The sequence below is a fragment of the Schistocerca serialis genome, chromosome 4 (assembly GCF_023864345.2).
Source record: "Schistocerca serialis cubense isolate TAMUIC-IGC-003099 chromosome 4, iqSchSeri2.2, whole genome shotgun sequence".
Taxonomy (NCBI): domain Eukaryota; kingdom Metazoa; phylum Arthropoda; class Insecta; order Orthoptera; family Acrididae; genus Schistocerca; species Schistocerca serialis.
In genome coordinates this window covers 437,667,367-437,694,023 of record NC_064641.1, presented here as the reverse complement: position 1 = coordinate 437,694,023, position 26,657 = coordinate 437,667,367, and the positions used below count along the sequence as shown (strand labels likewise).

At 39.3% G+C, this 26,657-nt stretch overlaps 1 protein-coding gene across 2 annotated transcripts in view; it reads right to left on the bottom strand.

Annotated features, from left to right (window-relative positions):
- Positions 1 to 26,657, bottom strand: part of LOC126475048 (copine-8-like) — a 219,517-nt gene that overhangs the window by 40,616 nt on the left and 152,244 nt on the right. For both annotated transcript variants that reach the window (XM_050102598.1, XM_050102597.1), the window contains exon 8: positions 5,014 to 5,241. In XM_050102598.1, the coding sequence (XP_049958555.1) occupies positions 5,014 to 5,241 (228 nt within the window). The remainder of the gene's footprint in view (positions 1 to 5,013; positions 5,242 to 26,657) is intronic.

The following is a 26,657-nucleotide window of genomic DNA, read 5'->3' as shown; positions in this document are numbered from 1 at the left end:
GTTTGTCACAGAGCATTTCCCACATTATTTTTACATTTAATTCATTGGGCAAATATTGATGATGTAGCATTTTTTCTCTAGAATAGTAACTTTCAATCAGCTTGAATTATTCAACGTATCTGACAACTGCACTTTTCCTATCTTTGTACAACTTCGTTCTTCTGTCACCTCCTCTTCTTTCAGCAGTTGCAGTTAAGGAATCACCCATTATACTCTGACAAATTTTATTGAGTCTCATATTTTTGATCTGCAAAATCCCCACGAAAGCCGCTCTGCAAATCCTTATGTTTATAGAAACTCCTTCATGTTTCTTTTTTTTTTTTTTTTTTTTTTTTTTTGGGGGGGGGGGGGGGGGGGGGGGAGCACAATCTCTGTAGTTAGTTGCTTTCTTGATACTTTGTCTCCTGTACGCCTAGATGTTCAAGAGATGACACAGTGACATGCTGTCAAATGTAGTTGCTCTGCCATTCTCAGTTATTTTGTTCGTAAAATTTTTGATGGATCCATCTTACATCATGCATAGTGAATTCTTTACATTTCAGCTTTCCAGCAGGATGTTTACAGTGTGACATCTGTGGAAACCCTTTCGGTTGGTATCTACAGATAAATGAAAATGAAAACCAACTAGTAGTAGTTTTATGTCAATGCAATCGGAAGTTCAGTGTTTCTATTTCCAAGAAATGTGTTCTAGAAAAGGTTAGGCAATGTTGCTAGGTCATTAATTCCCACAACATTAAACCTGTATGTTGTTGTTGTTGTCTTCAGTCCAGAGACTGGTTTGATGCAGTTCGCCATGCTACTCTATCCTGTGCAAGCTTCTTCATCTCCCAGTACCTACTGCAACCTACATCCTTCTAAATCTGTTTAGTGTTTCATCTCTTCGTCTCCCTCTACGATTTTTACCCTCCACGCTGCCCTCCAATACCAAATTGGTGATCCCTTGATACCCCAGAATATGCCCTACCAACCGATTCCTTCTTCTCGTCAAGTTGTGCCACAAATTTCTCTTCTCTCCAATTCTATTCAGTACCTCCTCATTAGTTATGTGATCTACCCATCTGATCTTCAGCATTCTTCTGTAGCACCACATTTCGAAAGCTTCTACTCTCTTCTTGTCTAAACAATATACCGTCCACGTTTCACTTCCATTCATGGCTACACTCCATACAAATACTTTCTGAAACGACTTCCTGACACTTAAATCTATACTCGACGTTAAAAAATTTCTTTTCTTCAGAAACGCTTTCCTTGCCATTGCCAATCTACATTTTATATCCTCTCTACCTTGATCATAATCTTTTATTTTGCTCCCTAAATAGCAAAACACTTTTACTACTTTAAGCATCTCATTTCCTAATCTAATTCCCTCAGCATCACCCGACTTAATTAGAATACATTCCAATATCCTTGTTTTGCTTTTGTTGATGTTCATCTTATATTCTCCTTTCAAGACACTATCCATTCTGTTCAACTGCTCTTCTAAGTCCTTTGCTGTCTCTGACAGAATTACAATGTCATCGGCGAACCTCAAAGTTTTTATTTCTTCTCCATGGATTTTAATTCCTACTCCGAATTTTTCTTTTATTTCCTTTACTGCTTGCTCAATATACAGATTGAATAACAGCAGGGATAGGCTACAACCCTGTCTCACTCCCTTCCCAACCACTGCTTTCCTTTCATGCCCCCTCGACTCTTATAACTGCCATCTTGTTTCTGTACAAATTGTAAATAGCTTTTCGATCCCAGTATTTGATCCCCGACACCTTCAGAATTTGAAAGAGAGTATTCAAGTCAACATTATCAATAGCTTTCTCAAAGTCTACAAATGCTAGAAACATAGGTTTGCCTTTCCTTAATATAATTTCTAAGATAAGTCGTAGGGTCAGTATTGCCTCATGTGTTCCAACATTTCTACAGAATCCAAACTGATCTTCCCCGAGGTCACCTTTTACCAGTTTTTCCATTTGCCTGTAAAGAGTTCGTGTTAGTATTTTGCAGCCGTGGTTTATTAAACTGATAGTTAGGTAATTTTCAAATCTGTCAACATCTGCTTTCTTTGAGATTGGAATTATTATGTTCTTCTTGAAGTCTGAGGGTATTTCACCTGTTTCATACATCTTGCTCACTAGATGGTAGAGTTTTGTTAGGACTGGCTCTCCCAAGGCTGTCAATAGTTCTAATGGAATGTTGTCTACTCCCAGGGCCTTGTTTCTACTCAGATCTTTCAGTGCTCTGTCAAACTCTTCACGCAGTATCATATCTCCTATTTCATCTTCATCTACATTCTCTTCCATTTCTATAACATTGTTCTCAAGAACATCACCATTGTATAGACCCTCTATATACTCCTTCCACCTTTCTGCTTTCCCTTCTTTGCTTAGAACTGGGTTTCCATCTGAGCTCTTGATATTCATACAGGTGGTTCTCTTTCCTCCAAACGTCTCTTTAATTTTCCTGTAGGCAATATATATTTTACTCCTAGTGATATGCGCCTCTACATCCTTACATTTGTTCTCTAGCCATCCCTGCATAGCCATTTTGCACTTCCTGTCGATCTCATTTTTGAGACGTTTGTATTCGTTTTTCTCTGCTTCATTTACTGCATTTTTATATTTTCTCCTTTCATCAATTAAATTCAATATCTCTTCTGTTACCCAAGAATTTCTACTAGCCCTCATCTTTTTACCTACTTGATCCTCTGCTACCTTCACTATTTCATCTCTCAAACTTACCCATTCACCTTCTACCGTATTTCTTTCCACCATTCTTGTCAATCGTTCCCTAATGCTCTCCCTGAAGCTCTCTACAACCTAGCTCTCTACAACCTCTGGTTCTTTCAGTTTATCCAGGTCCCATCTCCTCAAATTCCCACCTTTTTGCAGTTTCTTCAGTTTTAATCTACAGTTCATAACCAATAGATTGTGGTCAGAGTTCATATCTGCCCTTGGAAATGTCTTACAATTTGAAACCTGGTTCCTAAATCTCTGTCTCGCCATTATATAATCTATCTGAAACCTTCCAGTATCTCCAGGCTTCTTCCATGTATACAACCTTCTTTTATGATTCTTGAACCAAGTGTTAGCTATGATTAAGTTATGCTCTGTACAAAATTCTACCAGGCAGCTTCCTCTTTCATTCCTTACTCCCATTCCATATTCACCTACTGTGTTTCCCTATCTTCGTTTTCCTACTCTTGAGCTCCAGTCACCCATGACTATTAAATTTTCGCCTCCCTTCACTATATGAATAATTTCTTTTATCTCATACATTTCATCAATCTCTCCGTCATCTGCGGAGCTAGTTGGCATATAAATTTGTACTACTGTTGTAGGCAAGGGCTTCGTATCTATCTTGGCCACAATAATGCGTTCACTATGCTGTTTGTAGCAGCTTACCCACAGTCCTATTTTCCTCTTCATTATTAAACCTACTCCTGCATTACCCCTATTTGATTTTGTATTTATAACCCTGTATTCACCTGACCAGAAGTCTTGTTCCTCCTGCCACCAAACTTCACTAATTCCCGCTATATCTAACTTTAACCTATCCATTTCCCTTTTTAAATTTTCTAACCTACCTGCCAGATTAAGGGATCTGACATTCCATGCTCCAATCTGTAGAATGGCAGGTTTCTTTCTCCTGATAACAACGTCCTACTGAGTAGTTCCTGCCCGGAGATCCGAATGGGGGACTATTTTACCTCCGGAATATTTTACCCAAGAGGACGCCATCATCATATGACCATACAGTAAAGATGCATGCCCTCGGGAAAAACTATAGTTGTAGTTTCCCCTTGCTTTCAGCCATTCGCAATACCAGCACAGTAAGGCCGTTTGGGGTAGTGTTATATAACAATCATCCAGACTGTTGCCCCTGCAACTACTGAAAAGGCTGCTGCCCCTCTTCAGGAACCACACATTTGTCTGGCCTCTCAATCGATATCCCTCCGTTGTGGTTGCTATCTGTATCGCTGACGCATGCAAGCCTCCCCACCAATGGCAAGGTCCATAGTTAAGGGGGGGGGGGGGGGGGGAGCACATTAAACCTGTAATGAATATTTAAATATTACTATAAGCAGTGTTCTTCCTTACCTCTTCCAGTTCTTGACATTTCATTTCCATTGCTGTACATTGCATCTTCTCTTCCTAGAAGTAGAGTTTCTTGTGGCATCTTCCCTCTCATCATTAATTCTAATGTCAGCTCTATTGTCATTGGGTTCATTGAAATGTACTTGAATAGTACAAATTTCCTCTTCATTATCCTTGTCCATTTCAAACTGTGTTACAATAAATTTGCCTACAAAGTTGTTTTAAAATACACAGAGGAACGCTTGTGCTGGTAGGTCTTTTTATCGTATAACAATTCCGTCTTTCACTTGCCTTCCTACAACACAGCAACAGAAGCGAAAACATACGAAATCTACCCAGTACTGCCAACCCAAACATTTGTCACATGTAGCTAAAAATCGGAATTTTTATAAAGTATTACGCGTGACAAGATGGTATGTCCAGTTCTGCAACCGTACCCTTTGTCGGTGGCCATTATCCCTTAAGACTCTGCCTCTTTTGCAGCCTAAAGCATAGAAAACATAGCCATCTTTGCACCCACATGTGGTTTCTGCACCTTATTTTAAAATACTTACAACCGTTTTTGAAGCCCGATTGATACATTATTACATAGACCATGAAAACCTGAACAAGAAAGTGCCTCTAACTCAATTTTCAATTTTTGGTCACTTAGCTGCTTTTGCAACTTTCTGGGCTACTCACTTAATTCCTACATTGTTGATGCTCGAAGAAAGGTATCTTACGTTTCATGAGAGCTTGCTTAGAAAACATTTTGGACAATCTCACAAAACAGAAATTGTGATTTTCCTTTAGGCCCTTACATATCTATCCTACAAAAATCATGCATATAAACTTAGATAAAAAAATAATTAAAAATATAAATTAAAAATAACAAGCAAAATGGTTTGAATAAAACATTGTTAATTAATGATGATATGGTGCTTACCTGCAATTCCTGAGCAAAATGGACTGGGAAGCATATTTACAAAGAATTCATGGGAGACCCTTCCATCAGGGGGTATACGAGCACCAAAACCAAGCACAGGAAACAGTTTATCACTGTCATAATCTTGAATTATCTCTCCAACAGCTGTCAGTGCCTGCTCATACTGGTTTGGTGCAACTGATGATATATAATGCAAAGAGTCTGGACTCTGTGGATCTCCATTGGAAGCTGAAGCAGCAAGAAATGAACAGTTGTTACAGTTTGCCATGGGATGTTATGAATGCTACATCTTGAAAGTCAAAAGGTTTTCAACAAATTAATAATGAGGATAAATTTTCTTTGCATTTCTATGAAACATATTTCTTTCAAATTTTCTTCTTTTACATCATTCATAGGTTTTCTTCTGTTGAGTATAGCTCTGACAATTATGTAACTTTTGCAGAATTGTTAAATAGGTGCTGTGTACTGCTTATTACTCCAATGTCAGTCTCTTACTCATAACTGACAAATTTCCATGTGAAGTTATCAAAAGACACCTCAAATGTAAGCTTAATTTTAAACTGTCAAACTCATCTTATTGCTTCCCCTCACTTGAATTGTGGTCTAATCATTCAATTTCCTTCCCACACTGTCTGCCCCACTCTATTCATCCATTTTGTTTTGCATTTACTTCAGTGCTGATTTAAAATATTCTAATTTGCTGTTATATTAAAGGTGTTATTTCTACACAGTGTCAATCACTACCTTCGCCCCACCATACACACACAGTCTTCAGCTAATTACATCCATGCTGGTCCTTGTGTCAGCGGTGTTGAGAAACAGCTGAAATCATTAAAATCAAACAAAACTCCAGAGCCCAATGGAATCCCTGCCAGATTCTATACTGAATTTGGGACGGAGTTAGCCCCTCTTCTAACCACAATCTATCATAGATCTCTTGAACAAAAAATCGTGTCCAGTTCTTGGAAAAAGGCACAGGTCACAGCCATCTATAAGAAGGGTAGTGGAAGTGATCCATAAAACTACTGTCCAGTATCTTTGACATCAATTTGTTGTAGAATCTTAGAACATATTCTGAGCTCACACATAATGAGGTATCTTAGAATAGAATGACCTCCTCACTGCTGAACAGCATGGATTTCAAAAATATCGATCATCTGAAACCCAACTTGCACTTTTCTGAAATGCCATCAAGGCAATCAGGTAGATGCTCTATTTCTTGATTTCCGAAAAGCATTTGAATCAGTTCCACACCTACACTTATTGTCAAAAGTACAATCATATGGAGGTATCAAGTGAAATTTGGGACTGGACTGAGGACTTATTGTTAGGGAGGATGCAGCATGCTACCTTGGATGGAGAGTGATTGTCAGATGTAGCAGTAACTTTGGATGTGCCCCAGGGACATGTGTACATACCCCTGCTGTTCACTTTGTATATTAATGACTTTGCAAACAATATTAATAGTAAAATCAGGTTTTTTGCAGATGATGCAGTTATCTATAATGAAGTAATATCTGAGAGAAGCTGCATAAACATTCAGTCAGAGCATGATGATAAGTTATCAATGTGATACAGAGATTGGCAACTTGCTTCAAATGTTCAGAAATGTACAATTCAGATATTGCTTACAAATCGCTTGTGCGACTGGTTCTAGAATATTTCTTCGGTGTGTAGGAATTTTATCAGATTGGACTAACACGGGATATTGTACGTATGCAGAGAAGGGCAGCATGAATTGTCACAGGTTTGTTTAATGCATGTAAGAGTGTCACAGAGGTACTGACTGAACTGCACTGGAAGACTCTTGAAGAGAGACGTAAACTATCTGGAGTAAGTCTACTAACAAAGTTTCAACAACTGGTTTTAAATGATTACTCTAGGAATGTAGTACATCCCTCTACATATCACTCACACAGGGATCATGAGATAAGATCAGAATAATAATTGCATGCAAAGAGGCACTCAGTTATTCTTCCAGCACTCCATACGTGAATGGAACAGGAAGATACGCTAATATCTGGTACAATGGGACATACCCTTTACCATGCAGCTAATGGTGGTTTGTAGAGTATTGATGTAGGTGTAAATGTTTCTTAAGTTACCTCCCCACCCCATTCTGTCACAGCTTTTTTTTAAATCTTGGAATCTAGCAAAGAAATTACTTGGTACATCTACCATGCACTGGCCTAGCTATATGCCTCCTCCCTCATTCCCCCCACAACTTCAATGCTGATTACAATAGTCATATTTATATCTTCAGCTTTAGTCTGGTCCCTCATCTATTTACTTGTTGTTGTGTCTCCCCTAGTTATTTTGAACATGCCCATGCCCTCTCTAATTATTTATAAACTGCACATCATTTTTACTCTTCTGTTTTTCTTTTTTTTCCCCCACCAACTTTTCATGTACAACTTTTCAACTGTCCTCATACTAAGACTCATCAAGTAGTTCCATGACTTCACTGTGTGGTGGGACAAAATTACACATGTCTAGATTATTTCAAGAATATATATGTAGTAGTGCTTGCTTCCAACAGGCTAGAGGTGATGGTTTGCAGGACATAACATGTTGCAATCATACTGTTATTCGGGAAGAGAACTAAGATGTGGGTCGTTGCCTTTATGATGGCTCCACAACAGAAAACATAGAGGAAAGACTACATCCAGTTCATTCTAAATGGTCAATTAAAAACGGATGTTCTTACGCTGCAAAATTGTTCACTGCCAGAGTTCACTACCAAGAGCTTGCTATATGAACCTGTTTTAGTAAGGCTATGCCCCTAGGTGTTCTGTAATAAATGAATTTTCTTCACTGCCAAAACAGAAAGAGTTCTTTAGAACAAAGGCATTAAATCTGTTGTTTAGAAGGCCTTCAGTAAGAAGAATGGTTTGATGTAGTTCTTGATACTATTCCTTCCTGTGACAGTCATTTATCTCCGCATAGCCAATGCTCACTAAATTTAAGTGAACCTACTTACTGTAGTCAAGTCTTTGTCTCCCTATAAAATGCCACCTCCCTACACTTTCCTCTATTACCAAAATGATGATTTCTTGATGCCTCAAGATATTTTCTATCAGATGACCCATTCTTTTAGTCAGGTTGTGCCATAAATTTTTTTTCTTCCCAATTCAACTCTATAACTCTTCATTTGTGTTCCAATCTACTCATTTAATAGTCAGCACTCATCTTTCACTCTACATTTCATTTCAAAAGCTTCTATCCTCTTATTGTCTGTACCGTGTAAAGTCTGCGTTTCACTTCCATATAAGGCTACATGCTAGAGAGAGGAGCCTTCCCAGCATTTACATTATTTGTATTTGAAGTCAATGAATATTACATTTGCTGAGAAGTTTTTCCAGCAACTGCCAGCCTTCATTTTATACCTTTCTTACTTCAGCTATAAACCGTTATTTTACTGCCCTAGTAACATCAGCTGATTTAATTTGGATATAGTCCATTACATAGTTTCAATTTTATCTACAATCATCTCATAACCTCATCTCAGGAAATTATACCGCTAGTCACCAGAAACCCTCAACAATAGACTACCTCTAGGCTCAGTTCTAGCTCTGCTACTATTTAGCTTGCATCTTGCAGACATTCCAGCTACTCAGCCCATGAAGCTTGGGTATGCTGATGATTGGGTGATAGCAACACAGCTCAAACAAATTAAGGTCACCACAGATATGTTAAAAAAGTCCCAAGAACATAGGGTGATACTTTCATAAATGGAAACTTCAACAGAACACTAACACAACTGAATCCACTTGCTTCCATCTAAGTAATATCGAGCCAACTGAAAACTAGACATATTTTTTGAGGATAATTGCCTGGCCCACCACAACGTTTCATGGTACTTGGAATTATAATAGACAGAATGCTGTCATTGAAACAGCAGCCAGCAAAGACACACAGGATTCTGCAGCACTGAGCTTATGATCAACTGCCCTTGGCCATGTCTACTCAGTGGCAGAATATTGGATTTCTGTCTGTATAAACAGCAATGGCATGAAGCTGTTATGAATGCAGCTAAGCCAAACAGTACATACTGTTGTTACTGCCACAACAATGTCTACACTCCAGTATTCTGGATATCTATAATGAGCTGTATTCCATCACTTAACCCAAGAAGAAAGAATAATCTTTGAAGGAGTGTGAGAAAATCTATAACAACCAGCAGCTGCCAATTCATGAGGACATAAATGCTCACTGGACTCACATTCGGGAGGATGATGGTCCAAACCTTCGACCGGCCATCCTGATTTAGGTTTTGCATGATTTCCCTAAATATCATCAGGCAAATGCCAGGATGATTCCTTTGGAAGGGCATGGCTGACTTCCTTCCCCATCCTTCCCTAATCTGATGGGACCAATGACCTTGACTGTTTGGTCCTCTCCCCAAATCAATCAATCAACATACATGCTATCTGAATCAACAGACTCTGCTCCAGACATCCCTCACTCATAACAGCTAGCCAGTGGACCATAACTTTAATCTCCATGAAACATGGATGCAAGAATGGTATAACAACACTCCACCACAACTTCATATTTTTCTCCAAGCCAACAACAAACCTTGGGAACTTGATCTGCCCCAGAGGAATTTAGCACACTCAACAGGATTCAGACTAACCTTGGGAGATATGGTGTCCTACTATACAGGCAGGGAAGACTACTACTGTGGAGTACATCTGTGGCTCTCTAAGACAGTTTATCAGATATACTACTGAAGAGTGAGTTCAAAACTCGTACCCTGGTAACCCCTCGGACTTCTTGAAAACTGCAGTAGATGTTATAAATTACATACATAATATTTCTGTCAATTATACATATTTTATTCATATTTCTAAAGTGATGTGTAACTGCCATACAATTAATAATAATAGACACTATCCATTTTGTTCAACTATTCTTCCAAGTCCTTTGCCTTTACTTATAGAATTACAATATCATCAGCAAACCTCAAAAAACTTGTTTCTTCTCTTTCAACTTTATTTCTTTTACCTAATTTATTCTTGGTTTCCTTTGTTGCTTCTCTGTGTACAAATTGAATAATATGAGAGATAAGCTGGAAACCTTTTCACTCCCTTCTCAACTAATGCCTCTCTTTCCATGTCCTTTGACTCTTAGAATGTAAGTCTGATTTCTGAAGAACAAGTTGCAGACAATCTTTTGCTTCCTGTATTCCATCATTCCCACCTTCAAAAATTCAGAGTCTATTCTAGTTAATATTGCCAAAAACTTTTTCTACATCCATAAATGCTATAAATGTAGTTTGTGTTCCTTCAACCTAACTTCTAAGCTAAGACAAATGTTAAGTATTGCCTCGGATACCCCCACATTTCTCCAGAATCCAAATTGATCTTCCCCAATGTCATCTTCGATCAGCTGTTCCATTCTTCAGTATTATGAAAATGATAGTTGCTACTCACCATATAGCACTCGGGCTGAGTCACACATAGGCATAATAAAAATATTGTCAGCAAGTAAGCTTTCGGTCAAAAAGGCCTTCATCAGAATTAGACAAAACAAACACATACAAATGTAACACATACACACATGACCACAATCTCAGGCTGCTCTCAGCATCTCTGCTTTATAGTGAGTAGCAAGTATGCTTTTCATAATATTGTCATTATTCCATCCTGGATTTTCCACTGTTTGACTGTTTCATTTCTCTGTAGATAAACTCTGTTAATTTTTTTAAAACAGAATTTTTAACCTGATGGTTTTGTAAGTCTCAGACCTTTCTATTTTGGTGTTGGGATTATAACATACACCTCAAAGTCTGAAGACATTTCATTTGTCTCATACATTTTAGATAGGCCTACCAGGTGGCACAGTTTTATTGTGCTGTGTTTTTCTATGGTACTTATTAATTCTGTGAGAGTGTCATCTACTCTAGGTGCCTTGTTTTGATTCCAGTCTTTGTTTATTGCGTCAAATTATTCTTGCAATGTTGCGTCCCCAATCTTATCATTCACTTATTCTTTACTTTCCATAATCATATTTTTCAGTTTCTTTCCTTTTATAGCTCTTCCATGTATTTTTTCCATCTTTCTACCTTCCTTTGTGTGCTTTGTACTGGTTTGACATCCAATGTTTTGATTTTCATTTAACTGGCTGTCTTTTTTCCAAAGTTTTCACCCTCACATATGTATCATATAAATACAGGGTGAAGCGAAATTCGAGCACTCGGGCTTCGCAGTGTGACTCCTTACATGCCAGCGATAAAAAAAAGTCTGTCACAAAATTTCGTCCTGTGAGTACATCCGGCAGAAAAAGGATGTTAAAGAGTGGCTAGCTAGCAACATGGTAACTACCTCTGACAGCACACACTAGTCATGCTGTACAGTTGGTGCAGTGGATAGAGTTTTGGGTTAGAATGCAGGAGGTTGAGGGTTCAATCCTGGGTTGTGGTGGATTCTTTTTATTTGCTAATTTAATTCTGACATTTCATACTGTAATATACACCGTTTCTTAGGTCACACGTACCCTCAATTTACAAAATTTGGTAACGCTGAACATAACAAATATGTGGTTAGACAAACAAGAAATATACAGTTGAAACAAATGACCTGTCATAGGACAGAATACCTTCAAAAACAATATCAGTTTTGAGGTGCTACAGATGGTAGCACAGTACAATAACACAACATCTACTAGTAATTTATAGTACATGGCCTTCCCGCATGTCCAAACATTGCCTAACCCACTGGATCATACAGCTCTGGACCGTTTGCAGCAGAGCTGCATCCACAGTAACAAGAGCAGCATGAACACATGCTACAAATTCTTCCACATTTGCCAGCAGAGTAGAGTACACACGCTCCTTCTTGTATCCCCACAAAAATAGATCCAGGGGGTTTTAGGCCAGGTGAACAAAGTGGCCATACAACTGGACCTCCACATCCCAGCTATTTCCCTGGAAATGTTCTACCCAAATACTGTCGCGCATTAATTCCAGAGTGTGGAGGTGTTCCATCATGTTGGAACCATATCCTCTAGCAAAAATGTAGCGGAACATCTTCCAGTGCATCAGGCAGACAGTTTGAGAGAGCATATGGACTATCGGACCAATTGTGTGATTGGATTGAAGAGGTCCTAGATAACAGAATGCAGCATGTCATTCTCAATGGAGAGAAGTCTTCCGAAGTAAGAGTGATGTCAGGTGTGCCGCAGGGGAGTGTCATAGGACCGTTGCTATTCACGATATACGAGGGCTATCCACAAAGTACATTACGTTTTCGTTTGTGTCTGTTAGGGGCGGGGCTAGCGCGGCCATCTTGGTGTCATGGCATTCCGCCGCTCAGTCGGCATCCTGCTGTGCTAGTGAGAGGTTTGTGCTGTACTCTGTTGAGTTACTGTGACAGTCTGAAATGTCAGCGTTAATTGAAAATGCCGCGAAGTGTGAAGTGCGTGCTGTAATAAGGTTTCTGACTGCAAAAAACTGTACACCGATAGAAATCTATCGGCAGCTTTGTGAAGTGTATGGGGACAACATAATCACTGAATATGGAGTGCGTCAATGGGTCATAAAATTTAAAAATGGCCGAACTAACATTCACGATGAAGAGCGAAGTGGAAGAACCAGCATAGTGACTGCTGAACTTGTCGAAAAAGTCGATGCCGCGGTCCCTGAAAACCATAATTTCACAATAATGGAACTCTCTATGAGTTTTCCACAAATTTTGTTGCACGAAATCATTACCGAAAAGCTTGGTTACCACAAGTTTTGTGCAAGATGGATACCAAAAATCTTGACAGAGATTCACAAAAATCTGCGAATGGCTGCAGCGTTAACGTTTTTGGACGCTTACGAGAAAGATGGCGGCTCATTACTTGATCACATCGTTACTGGTGACGAAACATGGGTTAAGCATGTGAACTGCGAGACAAAATTGCAGTCAATGCAGTGGGGACACAAATTCCCCCCAAAACCCCAAGAAATGCATGCAGACAATGTCGGCAAGGAAGGTGATGGCGACTGTCTTTTGGGACAGAAAAGGTGTGATTTTTATGGATTTCCTGGAAAGAGGCACTACAATAAACTCTCAAAGGTATTGCCAAACTCTGCACAACCTCAGGAGAGTAATAAAAAACAAGCGCAGGGGAAAGTCGGGCTCAAACGTCTTGCTGATTCACGACAATGCCCGGGCCTACACAGCAAATGTCACTCGTGAAGTTCTCGAATCTTTTAAGTGGGAGTTGTTTTCTCATCCGCCATACAGTCCCGACCTGGCACCGAGCAACTTCCACTTATTCCCAGCAATGAAGAAGTGGTTGGCTATGCAGTGTTTTGATGACAACGCACAGTTTCAAGAAGAGGTAACCATGTGGTTGAAGGTGCAGGTGGCCAAATTTTACGACGAAGGAATTTCCAAGCTCGTCCATCGCTAGGATAAGTGCCTTAGTTTAAATGGCAACTATGTAGAAAAGTAGTATTTAAGTGTGGCTTTTATCTGTATATGATAAAAAAAAATTCCAATACTTTATTTATTTTTAATTCCAAAACGTAATGTACTTTGTGGATAGCCCTCGTACATAAATGACCTTGTGGATAACATCGGAAGTTCACTGAGGATTTTGGCGGATGATGGTGTAGTATATCGAGAGGTTATAACAATGGAAAATTGTACTGAAATGCAGGATGATCTGCAACGAATTGATGCATGGTCAATGAACCTTAATGTAGACAAGTATAATGTGCTACAAATACACAGACAAGAAAGATCCTTTATCATTTTGCTACATTATAGCATGTCAGCAACTGGAAGCAGTTAATTCCATAAATTATCTGGGAGTAGGCATTAGGAGTGATTTAAAATGGTATGATCATATAAAGTTGATCATCGGTAAAGCAGATGCCAGACTGAGATTCATTGGAAGAATCCTAAGGAAATGCAATCTGAAAACAAAGGAAGTAGGTTACAGTACACTTGTTTGCCCACTGCTTGAATATTGCTCACCTGTGTGGGATCGGTACCAGATAGGGTTGATAGAGATTGAGAAGATCCAATGGAGAGCAGCACGCTTCATTAAGGGATCGTTTAGTAATCGCGAGAGTGTTACGGAGATGATAGATAAGCTCCAGTGGAGGACTCTGCAGGAGAGATGCTCAGTAGCTCGGTATGGGCTTTTGTTGAAGTTTCGAGAACATACCTTCACCGAGGAGTCAAGCAGTATATTACTCCCTTCTACGTATATCTCTCAAAGAGACCATGAGGATAAAATCAGAGAAATTAAGAGCCCACACAGAGGCATACTGACAATCTTTCTTTCTACGAACAATACGAGACTGGAATAGAAGAGTGAACCGATAGAGGTACTCAATGTACCCTCAGCCACAAACAGTCAGGTAGCTTGTGGAGTATGGATGTAGATGTAGATGTAGATACCTACGTGCAGTCAACTGGCCAGGCAACATGTAGGGGCCCAAACACCTGCTGCCCAATAATCCAGCCCAGACGCTGATACCAAAGCAAACTTGATATTCATGGTTGCGGGTGTTGTGCGGGTTAACCTCACACCGATTTTGGGCACTGTGCATATTGAAGACACCCTCACGAGTGAATGCTGCTTCATCCAACCACTCACGAGTGAATGGTGCTTCATCCAAGCACATTACGGTGTTCAAAAAGTCATCATTGGCTTTCTGTTGTTGTTGGAACTATTCACAGAATTGCATCTGCTGATTGCGATCTGCAGGATGCAGGTGTTGCTTGAAAGCAGCCCATGCTCGAGCAGCACATTAATGACTGTGCGTTGTGAGACACGCAGCTGCCTTGTTACGCTACATGTACTTCGCTGAGGTTCTTGGTGTATGACCTCCAGAATAGCTGCCTCAGTAGCTGCAATACGGCAAGTCCATGGATGATCTCTGTCATGTGATGGTGGAAGAAGAGGACCTGACTCCCGAAGGCGCAGCTCCAGATGAGGAAACACACTTTTATCTGGACGGCATCGACGAGGATATCTAGCAGCATATTCATGAGCAGCAACACCAGCCCAGTTATCAGATGTGCCAAGGACCAGAAGTATATCCACATATTCGTTGTTTGTGTATGCCATATGTCTGCCATACTGGTTTAGAGATTTACAATGAGAAAATTCGATATGTGTATGCACGTATGTTGGAGTCTGTCACAGGTACATTACTCAGCTTGCAACTAGTCCCTGTTTGGTGGACAGCACATACAATACAAACATGCCATCAGTCCTGTGCACTTTTCCACCTAAAGCGCATTACCGCTCTGACGGATATTGTTCGGCATAATTCATTCCGACACTGCTAATTATGAAATGTTCAGTTTCGAATCACACTGTTTACCTGACGGTAAGAGACGTGATGTTCCCACAATCCCATCGACAGAACAATAAGAATAATATTATTATTAACACTCGAACAGATAATGAACCTCAAATCCATCCTGTCCTACCAGAAACCCAGGAATAAAAATTTTTTTGTGACCTTTGTGGATTTCAAAAAGGCATACAACTCGATTGATTGTAAAACACTGATCAGAATTCTAGAAGAACTTGGCCTAGACAAGAAGACCACAGTGATAATCCAGCAAACACTAACCAACACAACTGCAAAAGTGAAATTTAGAGGAGAAACATCAGAAGCTTTTGAAACGAAGACTGGTGTGTGGCAAGGAAATGGGCTTCACCTCTGCTCTTCAACTGTGAACTCGACAAGGTGGTTTGTGAGTGGCACAAAGAACTGGAAAACCAAGGAATTAAAAATGGTGTTCGGCTGGGTTACAGGAAACAAAATCTTGAAATCGATTGTCTCGCTTTTGCAGAAGATCTTGCAATTTTTTTCTGATTCCATGGAAACATCTGAGAGACAGATTAATGAGCTTAACTTACAAACACAGAAGACTCGCCTCCAAATTTCATTTGAGAAAACTGAGTTTATAATGAACATAAATTCACCACCAAGGGAGCTTCTAGTGGGTCAAAGCAAAATTAAGTGAGTTGAAAAGTTTGAATATCTCGGAGAAAGAAGCCTTCATATAACACATGAACAAAATGGAAATGGCATTCCATTTAACCAAAAACATCTAAAACAGAAGATGAGTATCATTCAATGCAAAGTTAAGGCATTACGGCAGCGTTATCCGTCTGGAGGTCTTGTACGCTTCTGAATGCCTAGTAACAAACAAAAAAGGCCTAATCGAAAAACTGGAGGCCAAGGAAAGGAAGATTTTGAGAAAGATCTGAGGTGCCATCAAAGAGAATGGGGAATATAGAAGACGTCATAATCATGAACTGTATTCCTACATAGAGAAGATAACTGATACCATCCAGAAAAGAAGGACTATGTTTTATGGACATATGACCCAAATGTGCCCTGGAAGACTCACAATCACTTACTTTCAGGAGAAGAAAACAAAATGGGCCTGGTCCACAGAGGCGGAGAAAGATCTTAAAGAAGTGGAGATCACCCATGATGACATTTTGGAGTGTGTCCCACTCGTGGAGAAACTTATGGCGTGGCAGCGTTTCAAAGAAAAGCTAAAACTAAAAACAGGAAAGGCTTGGACCCAGGAGAGGAAGGAGCAACACCGAGAACAAACGCAAGAGCTCTGGGCAAACATCTGAACACGTAAAGCAAGACAGTTGAAATAATGTGGTCCAAAGATGGCCTATACAAAATGAATGAATGAATGAATGAATGAATGAATGAATAATAATAATAATAATAATAATAATAATAAGCATGCAGTTACCAGACTCAGTGTTGAAAGGCATACTTGGTGGGACCACAGTGATAACACATACAAATAGTAACCGAGTTTGGACATTATTTGCAGAGCATGTTGCTAGTCCTACTGGTAATGTAAGGCCCAATGAAATGTTGTGGACCTAAACGAGGCAAGAATAATAGTCGGTACTAATCTATGGGACAACTGGAGGAGGGTACAAAGAAAACAGGTTTCACATCTAGAAGATGAAGTGGTGCAAATAAATTCACGCCCATGACATGGAAAGGTTTCTTTCAGAGCTGACTGATCTTCCATTTCTATGGTTGTAGTATGCCAGTGGAAATGTTTTCCAGAGGACCCGCTGGAATCGCTGTTGACAATTAAGATGCCAGACACTGTACCACCTGGACTACATTTACCGAATAAAAAACAAATGCCCCAATCCAGGATCGAATCATCACCCTCTTGCATTTTAACCCAAAACTCTATCCACTGCACCAACTGTACAGCATGTCTAATACATGCTGACAGAGGTATTTACCTTACATACGGTTACAGTGTTGCAGATTGCCACTCTTTAATGTCCTTTTTCTGCTGGATGTACTTGCCCGAATGAAATTTTGTGAGACACATTTTTTTATCGATGGCACGTGAGGAGTCACACTGCGAAGCCTGAGTGAGCAAATTTTACTTCAGATTGTGTATATTTCCTATAGTTATGTATGTACTCACAGCACTGCATTTATTGTATTCTTTTGCTTACATCAAGCAGATGATGTTTAGTGCTACTTTTGAAACTCTTGATTACTTGAGGTAGTTTCAACTTATTCAGGTCCCATATCTGTAATTTCCTGCCTTTCTTGCAATTTCTTCAGCTTTAATACACATTTCGCAACTAATAAAGCATGGCATGCTGAAAATCTTTTGTGGTTCAGAATCTGGTTCTCAAATACCTATCCTACCATTAATCAGTCTAAAACCATTCAATGTCTCTGCATCTCATGCACAAATAAAAGGTTCTTTTATGACTCTTGAACCAAGTATTGGCATTGACTGAAATGTGCTCTGTGCAAAACTGTACCAGGTGGTTTTCCCTTTTATTTGTTTCATCCAATTAATGTGCTTGTACGGTTATTCTTTTTCTTCCTTTTCCTATTACAAAATTCCAGACCCCCACCATGATTAAAATTTTGGCTCCCTCAATGATCTCAATAATTTCTTTCGTATCATCATACATTCTTTAGCAATCTCTTCTTACCTGTGGAGCTAGCTGGCATGTAAACTTGTGCTACTACTGACTTGACCAGAAGTCCTGTTTTATCTACCACCACACTTTACTAATTCCCATTATATCTAACTTCAACCTACCCATTTCTTTAATTGTGCACATTTTATTTTATGGACATAGGTGACAGTAGTTCTTAGTTTTGTTATACAAGAGCAAAGGAGATGGGAAGAGAGGAAGAAATAAAATAAATATACTACAATTTTCTAGTCCAGCAGTCAACTACAAAAGAAAGGAACAGATTAGATTTAGAAATATGAAAGTAAAGTATGACAAATTATCACAACAAAAATGAGAAAGGAATTTTATTCATCATAAAACCAGACAATGCTTTCATATGCTGTCCACAGCATAACGAAGAACCACAGTGTTGGTCAATTATAGTAAATTAGCAAGAAAATAAAGGAAGGATACTGTAGAAAGGAGAAAATGAAGCTATTTAATATGTTTACGTGACAACATTCAAGTCCGCATGTATTATTGCTGCAAGATGAAATACATCATTGTGGAGAAAATTTCATTCAAAAAAAGATATAAGTAGCATTAAAGAAGTTCAGTGAACTTTTCTTATAATTTTATGCCAAAACATTACTTTAATTTCAAAGAATAAATTGTGTGCTAACAAGCTTAGCAACAAATCAACAAGACCACTGTACAAATCCATATCTGTGAGACCACTGGTGTTAATTCAGTGCATATGAACTAAAAACATTCTAAATGAGTGGTCAAAGCAAGAAAATTTAATACGTAAATTATCCAAAAAAAAGGAAGAATAATTTTGATGTTATGCTTTTTTGATATGCATTACCAGGATATAATAAAGTCATACCTCTAACTATAATATAAATTGCAATATGAGCTTTGAAGAGTACCATAAAACAGCATCAAACCAGGAAATACTTTATTAAAGAGAAAAAGTATATGTAAAGTGGTAAATGTCAATAGCCCTTGTGAGAATGAGAGGGTGGGCACCGGGTCTAATTAGGCTGCCTTGTGAGGGCTGCACATAAAGTGAGATAGCAGACAGCTCAATACAGACAGACAGAAATCTTTTCTCCTTTCAATCTGCACAGCTAGGACGGAAGCCAACATGCATATAGTAGGTGGCGGGCAACAGCAGTGACAGCTATACCAGAATGTGTAATTGTTGTTGTTGTTGCTGCTGCTTCTTTAGAGTGCAGAGCAGCTGAGATCATAGGCACACATGTCATAACTTAAAATGATCCATTATCGGATGAAGCTGAAGTCGATATACTCATAGCCTAGTCGGTTGGAGTAGAGGGATAGCTAAAAATGATCACTTCCCCTTTGAGGAGGGTACACAAATGGCTGAAAATTAAATTTCCTTCACCATATTACTATGACAAACGAGAAGTAAACATGATCTACTGCTCATGCTGTGTCTGTTAAAATATCTCATAATTCAAATGGCAAACAACCATTAAAATGTAAACAGTTATAAAATCAATATTAGGTCAGAAAATGGTGCACTGTCAACAGCTGGTTGCAGTAAGCACAGAGTGGTGTGGGGCCTCCACTTAACAAACGATGGTGACTGAAACAATGGTGCCCAATACAAAGCCAAGCTAAAAGTACCTCCTTGCGACGAGTGGGGAGAGAGGAAGAGATACAAGCCAATGGGAGGTGTTCAATTTCCTGGAGTTTGTTCCCATGTAGAGAACACCAGCATTCATACCAGAGGGACACAATGTTCCTATGTTTAGCAACACAGAGTTTATCTGAAGGAACAGAACAGCTAAAAGGCATAGGTAGTCCTACTGCAGCCTTGGCAGCACCATTGGCAACTTCATTCCCCGACACTACAATGTGACTGGGGACCCATATGAACATCACATTGGCTCCACCATCAGTGAGCGAGTGGAGGTACTCATGTATTCGTTGTACTAAAGGGGTGGTATGTGTATAGTACACAGAGGCTCTGACGGATATTAAGAGAATGGAATCGGAACATAATGCACAATTGAGAAGCCCGTGTCATCGAATGAACTGGATGACCTAACACATGGCGGAAAGCTCTGCAGTAAAAATTGAGCACTGGTCTAGAAGGTTAGTATCTAAAATGTTTATTACCAACTGCAAAGGTGCATCCAACATCATGGTCGTTCTTAGAGCCATCCATGTAGATGAAGGTGGTGTCTCCAAGTAGTGTGCAAAGTTCGAGAAACAGCGACAGGTTGAATCTAGAGTTGTGTCCTTGGGAAGTGAACTAAGTCCAAGATGAACACAGACCTCTGCAAAGCCAAGGCAATGAAGGGCACTCACTCATTGAGAACTTGGCAGCTAATGTAAAGTTAAAAAGTTAAGCTTTTTAAAGCAGTATGCAAAAGTGAATTCCAGGAGGTAACAGAAAAGTTGCACTTATCTTGTACTGATGGTTAAGGAAGTCATGAAAAAATGAGGCACAGGATGGATGGTTGGGCATAGAGGACAGACGGTATGTGTAGCTGCTGGGGAGAACATCATGCTAGTATGACAGCAGTAGTTTGGTAGCATATGCGTAAAGACTCATAACTAGGCTAATGTAGGATGCTCCAGTGGCCAAATGTGTTTCTTAATGGTAAACTGTGGTGAGGTAGTGTAAAACGGATGGTCATGCAGACCAGTAAATGAGCATTCCCGTTGAAGTACCATTTAAAACATGTACGACACTTAGAGATTGGATATAGTGTGCTGTAAGATAAGGTATACGGGGGGACTAGCAGAGTTTCCTATCGAACGTGAGCCCCAAGAATTTCGCAGTTTTGACAAATGGAAGAACAAAAGGACTGAGATGTAAGGATGGTGGAAGAAACGCCATTGTTGCCAAAAGTTCAGAGAGATAGCTTTCTCAGTCGAAAAGTGGAAGCCACTGTCAATGCTCCATGAGTAAATGGAAGCCATTGTCAATGCTCCACGAGTAAAGACAGTTGAGCCATTACTTAAGTCAACAGGTCCATTGAGAGCTGCAGTATGCAAAGTCATTGAGAAAAAGACAGCCTGAGATGCCTGGTGGGAGACAGTCCATGACAGGGTTGATTACTATGGCAAATAGGGCTACACTCAGCACAGAGCCGTGAGGCACTCCCTCCTCCTGAAAACAAGTTATCGTAAGCCTTCTCTAAATCAAAAAAACGCACCTACAGTCTGGCATTTCCTCAGAAAATTGATCAAATGTGGATTGACAGAGTAACGTGATATCAACTGCAGAGGGTGCTTACAAAAGCCATATTGTGCACTTGTCAGGAAATTCCGGCATTCAAGCCACCATACCAGCTGACCACTGAACAGCTGCTAACTAGTGGCTCTCATCCACTAGAATTGCCGATTTGCTCATGGGTAGCCTGGTAGAGCCACAGCACAGCTCATGTGTCAGTGTTATGGAGACGACTGCTACACAGTGTGCCGACAGTAGCAGCACACTCATACAACAGCGGACTTTTTCCATGAAGGAAGCCAAATTTATCTGGTTCCACTGTAGCAAAAGCTGTGGAGCTGTACAGGGAATGTAGATCACCAGTAAAAGGTGAGCCTAGCTGTGAGAAAGTCTTTGTATTGGAATACAATGCTAGAGTAACTGTAAAAGGATGTTTGGAAAACAGTTCAACAGGATCTCTCTTGGAAGTTTCACAAATGTGAAATATGGCAGTACCTGTAGAAAACTATTCTCTTGCACAATTTTACAGATGCAAAATCAGATGAATGATAGCTGTGGCCAAATGAACTGTTATTCTAATAAAATGAAGGATCAAATTAATACTCAATTTGTCCAAATAAATAAGTGTTGATGACACAAAGGCCCAAGTTAATCAAGCTACTACACAACTGAATAGTAAAATGGTTCAGTTGGAAAGGTCACTCTGCAGTGGGTTCCAAGAGTGAAGATTGTCACAGTTTAAAACAAGTAGAAGAAATAATTGCCAATGAGTTCAAGTATGTGTAAAATTTGAAAAATACTAGAAGCCTCTTACCCACAGTGAAGTGGAATTATCCCCTATTAAGGCTTGTGAAAAACACAGCACAGGTATGATTGAACTTTTGCTTCTTGAACCAGTGTAGACAGAACACTTTTACTGTATGAATGCCCAACTTTATAGGAATGGTGTTCATACCATGCCCTACAGGATTTGCACTGTGTCACAGTTTTCAGTTAGGTACCGGCACTGATAAGGCGACATAGGGTTGAAACACACGCATTACAGTTGCATACATTCAACATGGTTCTGGACTCATAAAGCCATTTTATTAAAACAAAAGCAACAGAGCTGCTGCTCTTCACGTGTATTCACACACTAAAGAATACAGAGGGGTCTTCTTTGCGCACCGGGGCTGAAGAACATGATTTAGAAGTTTGACTTAAATGGCGATTTGGAAATTGCTCTTGGAAGAGGCCAATTGTCAATAGTGGCACAAATTGTTGAAGAAGTTACTGTTGCCATGGCTGAGAATGTCAGATGCAATGTATGATCTTCATGCAGTACACAAGTTGTGTCACAACAGCTGAACATTCTCTGGGCCATGATTCAAAATGCGCTGTGATCAATTGTGAAATGGTGTCTGTGCAAGCTTCTAGACTGTTGTGGATGCAGATAGTTGTCATATTGAGCAATGCTTGAAACATGGAACGTAAATATGGCATGCAATTAAGAAATGTTACCCTCCTATGTTGATATTAAAATGTGTTTCTTTCAATGGTTTATTCATTATTTCTCTTCTGCATGTCCTTACAAATGTATCCACAAAGTTTCACTGTCCTACGATTACTTGTTTTCCATGAGGGCCCTCTCAAGTAGCAAAAATTTAATTATAATCACCCTTTACTATGAAGTCCGATGATATGGACTACATAAACCAGCAGCCAAGCTTCCCTACTCTAGGAGCAACTGGTAACTTTGTAACATAGTTTCTTGGAGGAACTATATAGCAGGTAAGGAAACAACCTCTTTCAGAATGCTCTACATCTATGGTACACATGGATGGCAAAACTGTCATGCTGACAGTGAATCCAAAAGAAAAAAAAAAAAAAAAAAAAAATCATAATAGCAATTACTTCTTAGTTACGCCTTCTAATATTGATTATTCAACCTACACAGCTGAGCTTCCCTGGCAAACTAATTCACAGCCACCAACCACAGACAATTCAACAGACACATGCCAATAATAGAGAGTTGGGGTTTTCACCACAAATCACTTTAAGTTAGGAAAATTTTACATCTTGGGGATACTGATGATAATTTTTATGTGAAAGTAATAAGTTTTTATTTTAATGTGATATATTAATTACAACGGTAGCATTAAGTCATATAGGAAGGCATAGATTAACTGTTGCCTGTGTATTGGGTGTGACATAACTGATACACACCAATACATTTTTGTTTATGGCCATTGAGTGGACATAGTTGCTGAAAGTCTACCAAAGAGGAGCGAAAGAATGTGTCTGTGAAAGTACGCGTGTGATCAGTTATCATGTGAATTAATGTCATAGAAAGTGTTTTATGTCATAGAAAGTGTTTTCATTAGTTCTGCTATTGCTGAAAAATAGTGTACTTTACTGTCACAATTTTGATGAATAAATTAAATATTTGATTTTAATTGGCCTATGATATTATAAAACAGTATTAGCCTACGGTTTGCCTAAAATATCGAAATTTAATGGCAATATAAAGTGCAACAGTTGTAAATGTTTCTGACTGTACCTACACGCTATATAATAACTGATTTCTAATGCTGTAGGAAAATTCTGGTAGAATTTAAATATTTTTGGATTAAAGGTGATCACTAACCAAACAGCAGCATGCGCGCGCACACACACACACACACACACACACACACACACACACACACACACACACACACCTCTACGCCCCCTGCATTTTACTTTAGCACGAAATCGATCACTAGCAAGTTTTCTTTCTTTTTGTGTGTACCCATCTTTCAGTGAGTGGTCTCCTCTAAACCAAAAATATTTATGTAATATTTGGTAATGGTAGACTGTAAAGCTGACAAGTGAGGTATATTGGAGCAAGCTGATGAATCATTAATGCTCTTTCAGAGTGTGAAAGGATTTTTGACATCATTAATGGCAAATTCACTTAAATAAGACAGAAATGCACAGAACTGTTTAGTTCCTCTTGCCATATATATGAAAGCAAATTGTAAAGCAAAGAAATAACTTATTTTGTTGCTCGATGCAAAACCACTGCTTCACCTTGGTGAATGCATAACTGCTTAAGATATCTGAGATTAATTTCATAAAATCCATGATGTTCTCTTGGCGGAAGACATTGATTTACTTTGATGTAAGTTTCATACATTCAAGTGGTAAGCACTTGGTTTCGTGCAACGTCATCAAACCAAGTTTGATGAAACACAAATCAGGTTATTTTGTTAAATAAGAAAATTGATTTATTGGGTTTTGTGTGTGGTTTTTGCAAATGACGACACAGGAGTGAGTACTTTTATGTTACATGTTACAAATCATAAAACTAAGTTTTAATTACAAGTTGAGATTAATAGATTGAGATCATCATAATGTTGCTTCACCAATGAGTCTGAAATAATGATCCATTATTCTCAAAATAGACAGTAAAGAAGACAAAATGAACTGCATCTCACACCAATATCATCAATACAATAAGTATCCCAGTCTAGACACAAAGCAAAGATTTTACGATTATACAAACTTGTGAAATTCACATGGGAAGGCAATAAATTACAGCAACACAAATATACCTGAAACTGAAAGTAGTGAAACTACAACTCTTTTTGCAGATGTAAATAAATGGGACTGTGATGAGTGCTACACCTACAGTAGTGCAACACATTATATAAGAATTCAATATGACCGGTATGTTGTCTATCAGTCTTTGATGAAAGATTAAGTTGTGGATGTTACCTGATGCACATAAATGGTATGAACTAAATTTTGAAGAAGTTTGGTACTGTCCAGATGGAGCATTTTGATTATTTTTTTTTTACAGAGAAGAATGGACAAACAGGAATAGACCAAAGACTGAAAGCAATGGTGAAGCACATATTCTTAAAGAATAAAATTGTGATTGCTTTTGTTGTATACATTGTAAACATAAGTTTTATCATTTGACTGAATGTTATTCTCTAAGAATTGTTTTCTATTGTTACTGATACTGGCAACACTTTATGAAAATGGTAAGTAAAATTTACTCATCAAAATAAATGTTATTCAAGATGTCATCAATAACATGAACCAGGTGATGGGTTCTGAATGGTTACAATGAATTCCTCTAGACTGTCAGTGAAAAGGTTAGCAATGGATGGTGCCAAGTGGGTATCCTTTGCTGTACCATGGATTTATTTGTAGGTGATGCCCCAAAGAAGACATGACTGTGGGTGAGAGTACAGTGGCGGGTATGGTGAGCAAGATGGAACCTTGTAGGCACTGAAAAAGACTGTGTCGATTAGTGGCAAAACCACAGGGACTGCGGATGTTAGTGTAGAGGGAGGAGGTATTGGCTTTAATGAGCAGAGCACTGGATGGTTAAGGAACAGAAACTGTGGAGAGTCGGTAGTTGAGCATGTTAGTGTCTTATGTAGGAGGGTAGGCCGTGGCTAGTAGGTTGAATGTGTTAGTCTGCAAGGGCTCAGTGTCTCTCTGTGGTGGGACAGCAACCAGCCACAAAGCAGTATCCTGGGTGATTAGCAGTATGTGCCTTAGAAAGCATGTAGAAAGTAGGAGCACAGGAAGTGGTGGGGGTGTAGAGAAAGAGAAACTCAGTGAAATTGTTCTGGGATGGCCCTATGAATTTGAGGAGGGACCGGAGATCCTGATGGATTTCTGAAATGGCTGGGCTTGTGTGTGGATATGTCTGACAGCTGGTGATCTTCTACCAGGCAATCCCTGAGGTTCATGACCATAGCAGTTGAGTACAGTAGTGGAATCTTTGTCGGCAGATAGTATTATAACATCAGTATCAGTTTTTAGGTGGGAGATTGCAGTTTTTTCTTTGGATATGATGTTGATTACCTCATTGAGGGATTTGGGGAATAATAGTGAGGAGGTTCAATGTTAGGAAATGCTGGATAGGTAACAAGGGATGGTTTGGAGGCAGTGGGGCTGGATCACAGTTAGATGGATGAGTAAAATGAGTCAGGCAGGGCTCAATACTGGTTTTGGACAGAGTTTCAGTGGTAGGATCAGTGGAGAAAAAAGATTCTGCACTGTTTGGTTTGTGAGAAAGAGAGAAGCTCTTTAACAAGCTCAGCATGACTAAATTATATAGGGCCTTTGGCAAGGACAGATATTTCTGTGGGACTGAGGCTTTTGGAAGACAGGTTCCATGACAGTGTTGTGGATTCGTTTGTACTCCGGGTTATTTAGAGTGGTGGGAGGGAGCTTCTGGGGTGTGGCAAATGTAATAGGTCTGCAAGACAGTGTCTGATGGCTATAAGGGGAGGCAGAGGAGGTTGGATGGAGGCTCTCACAGTGGGAGGAGTAGGAGGTGAACAGACTGGACAGTTTCTCGAGACTGAGCTTAGCATGCTGCTCTAATTCCTGGAAGGCAAAGGTTTAAATCTGGGAGATGGGATGTATGAATTTGGGATTGTAGAAGGCAATTGGATAGGTTAAAGTTAGATATAGCGGGTGTTACATTGCTAGGGAAGGCCGA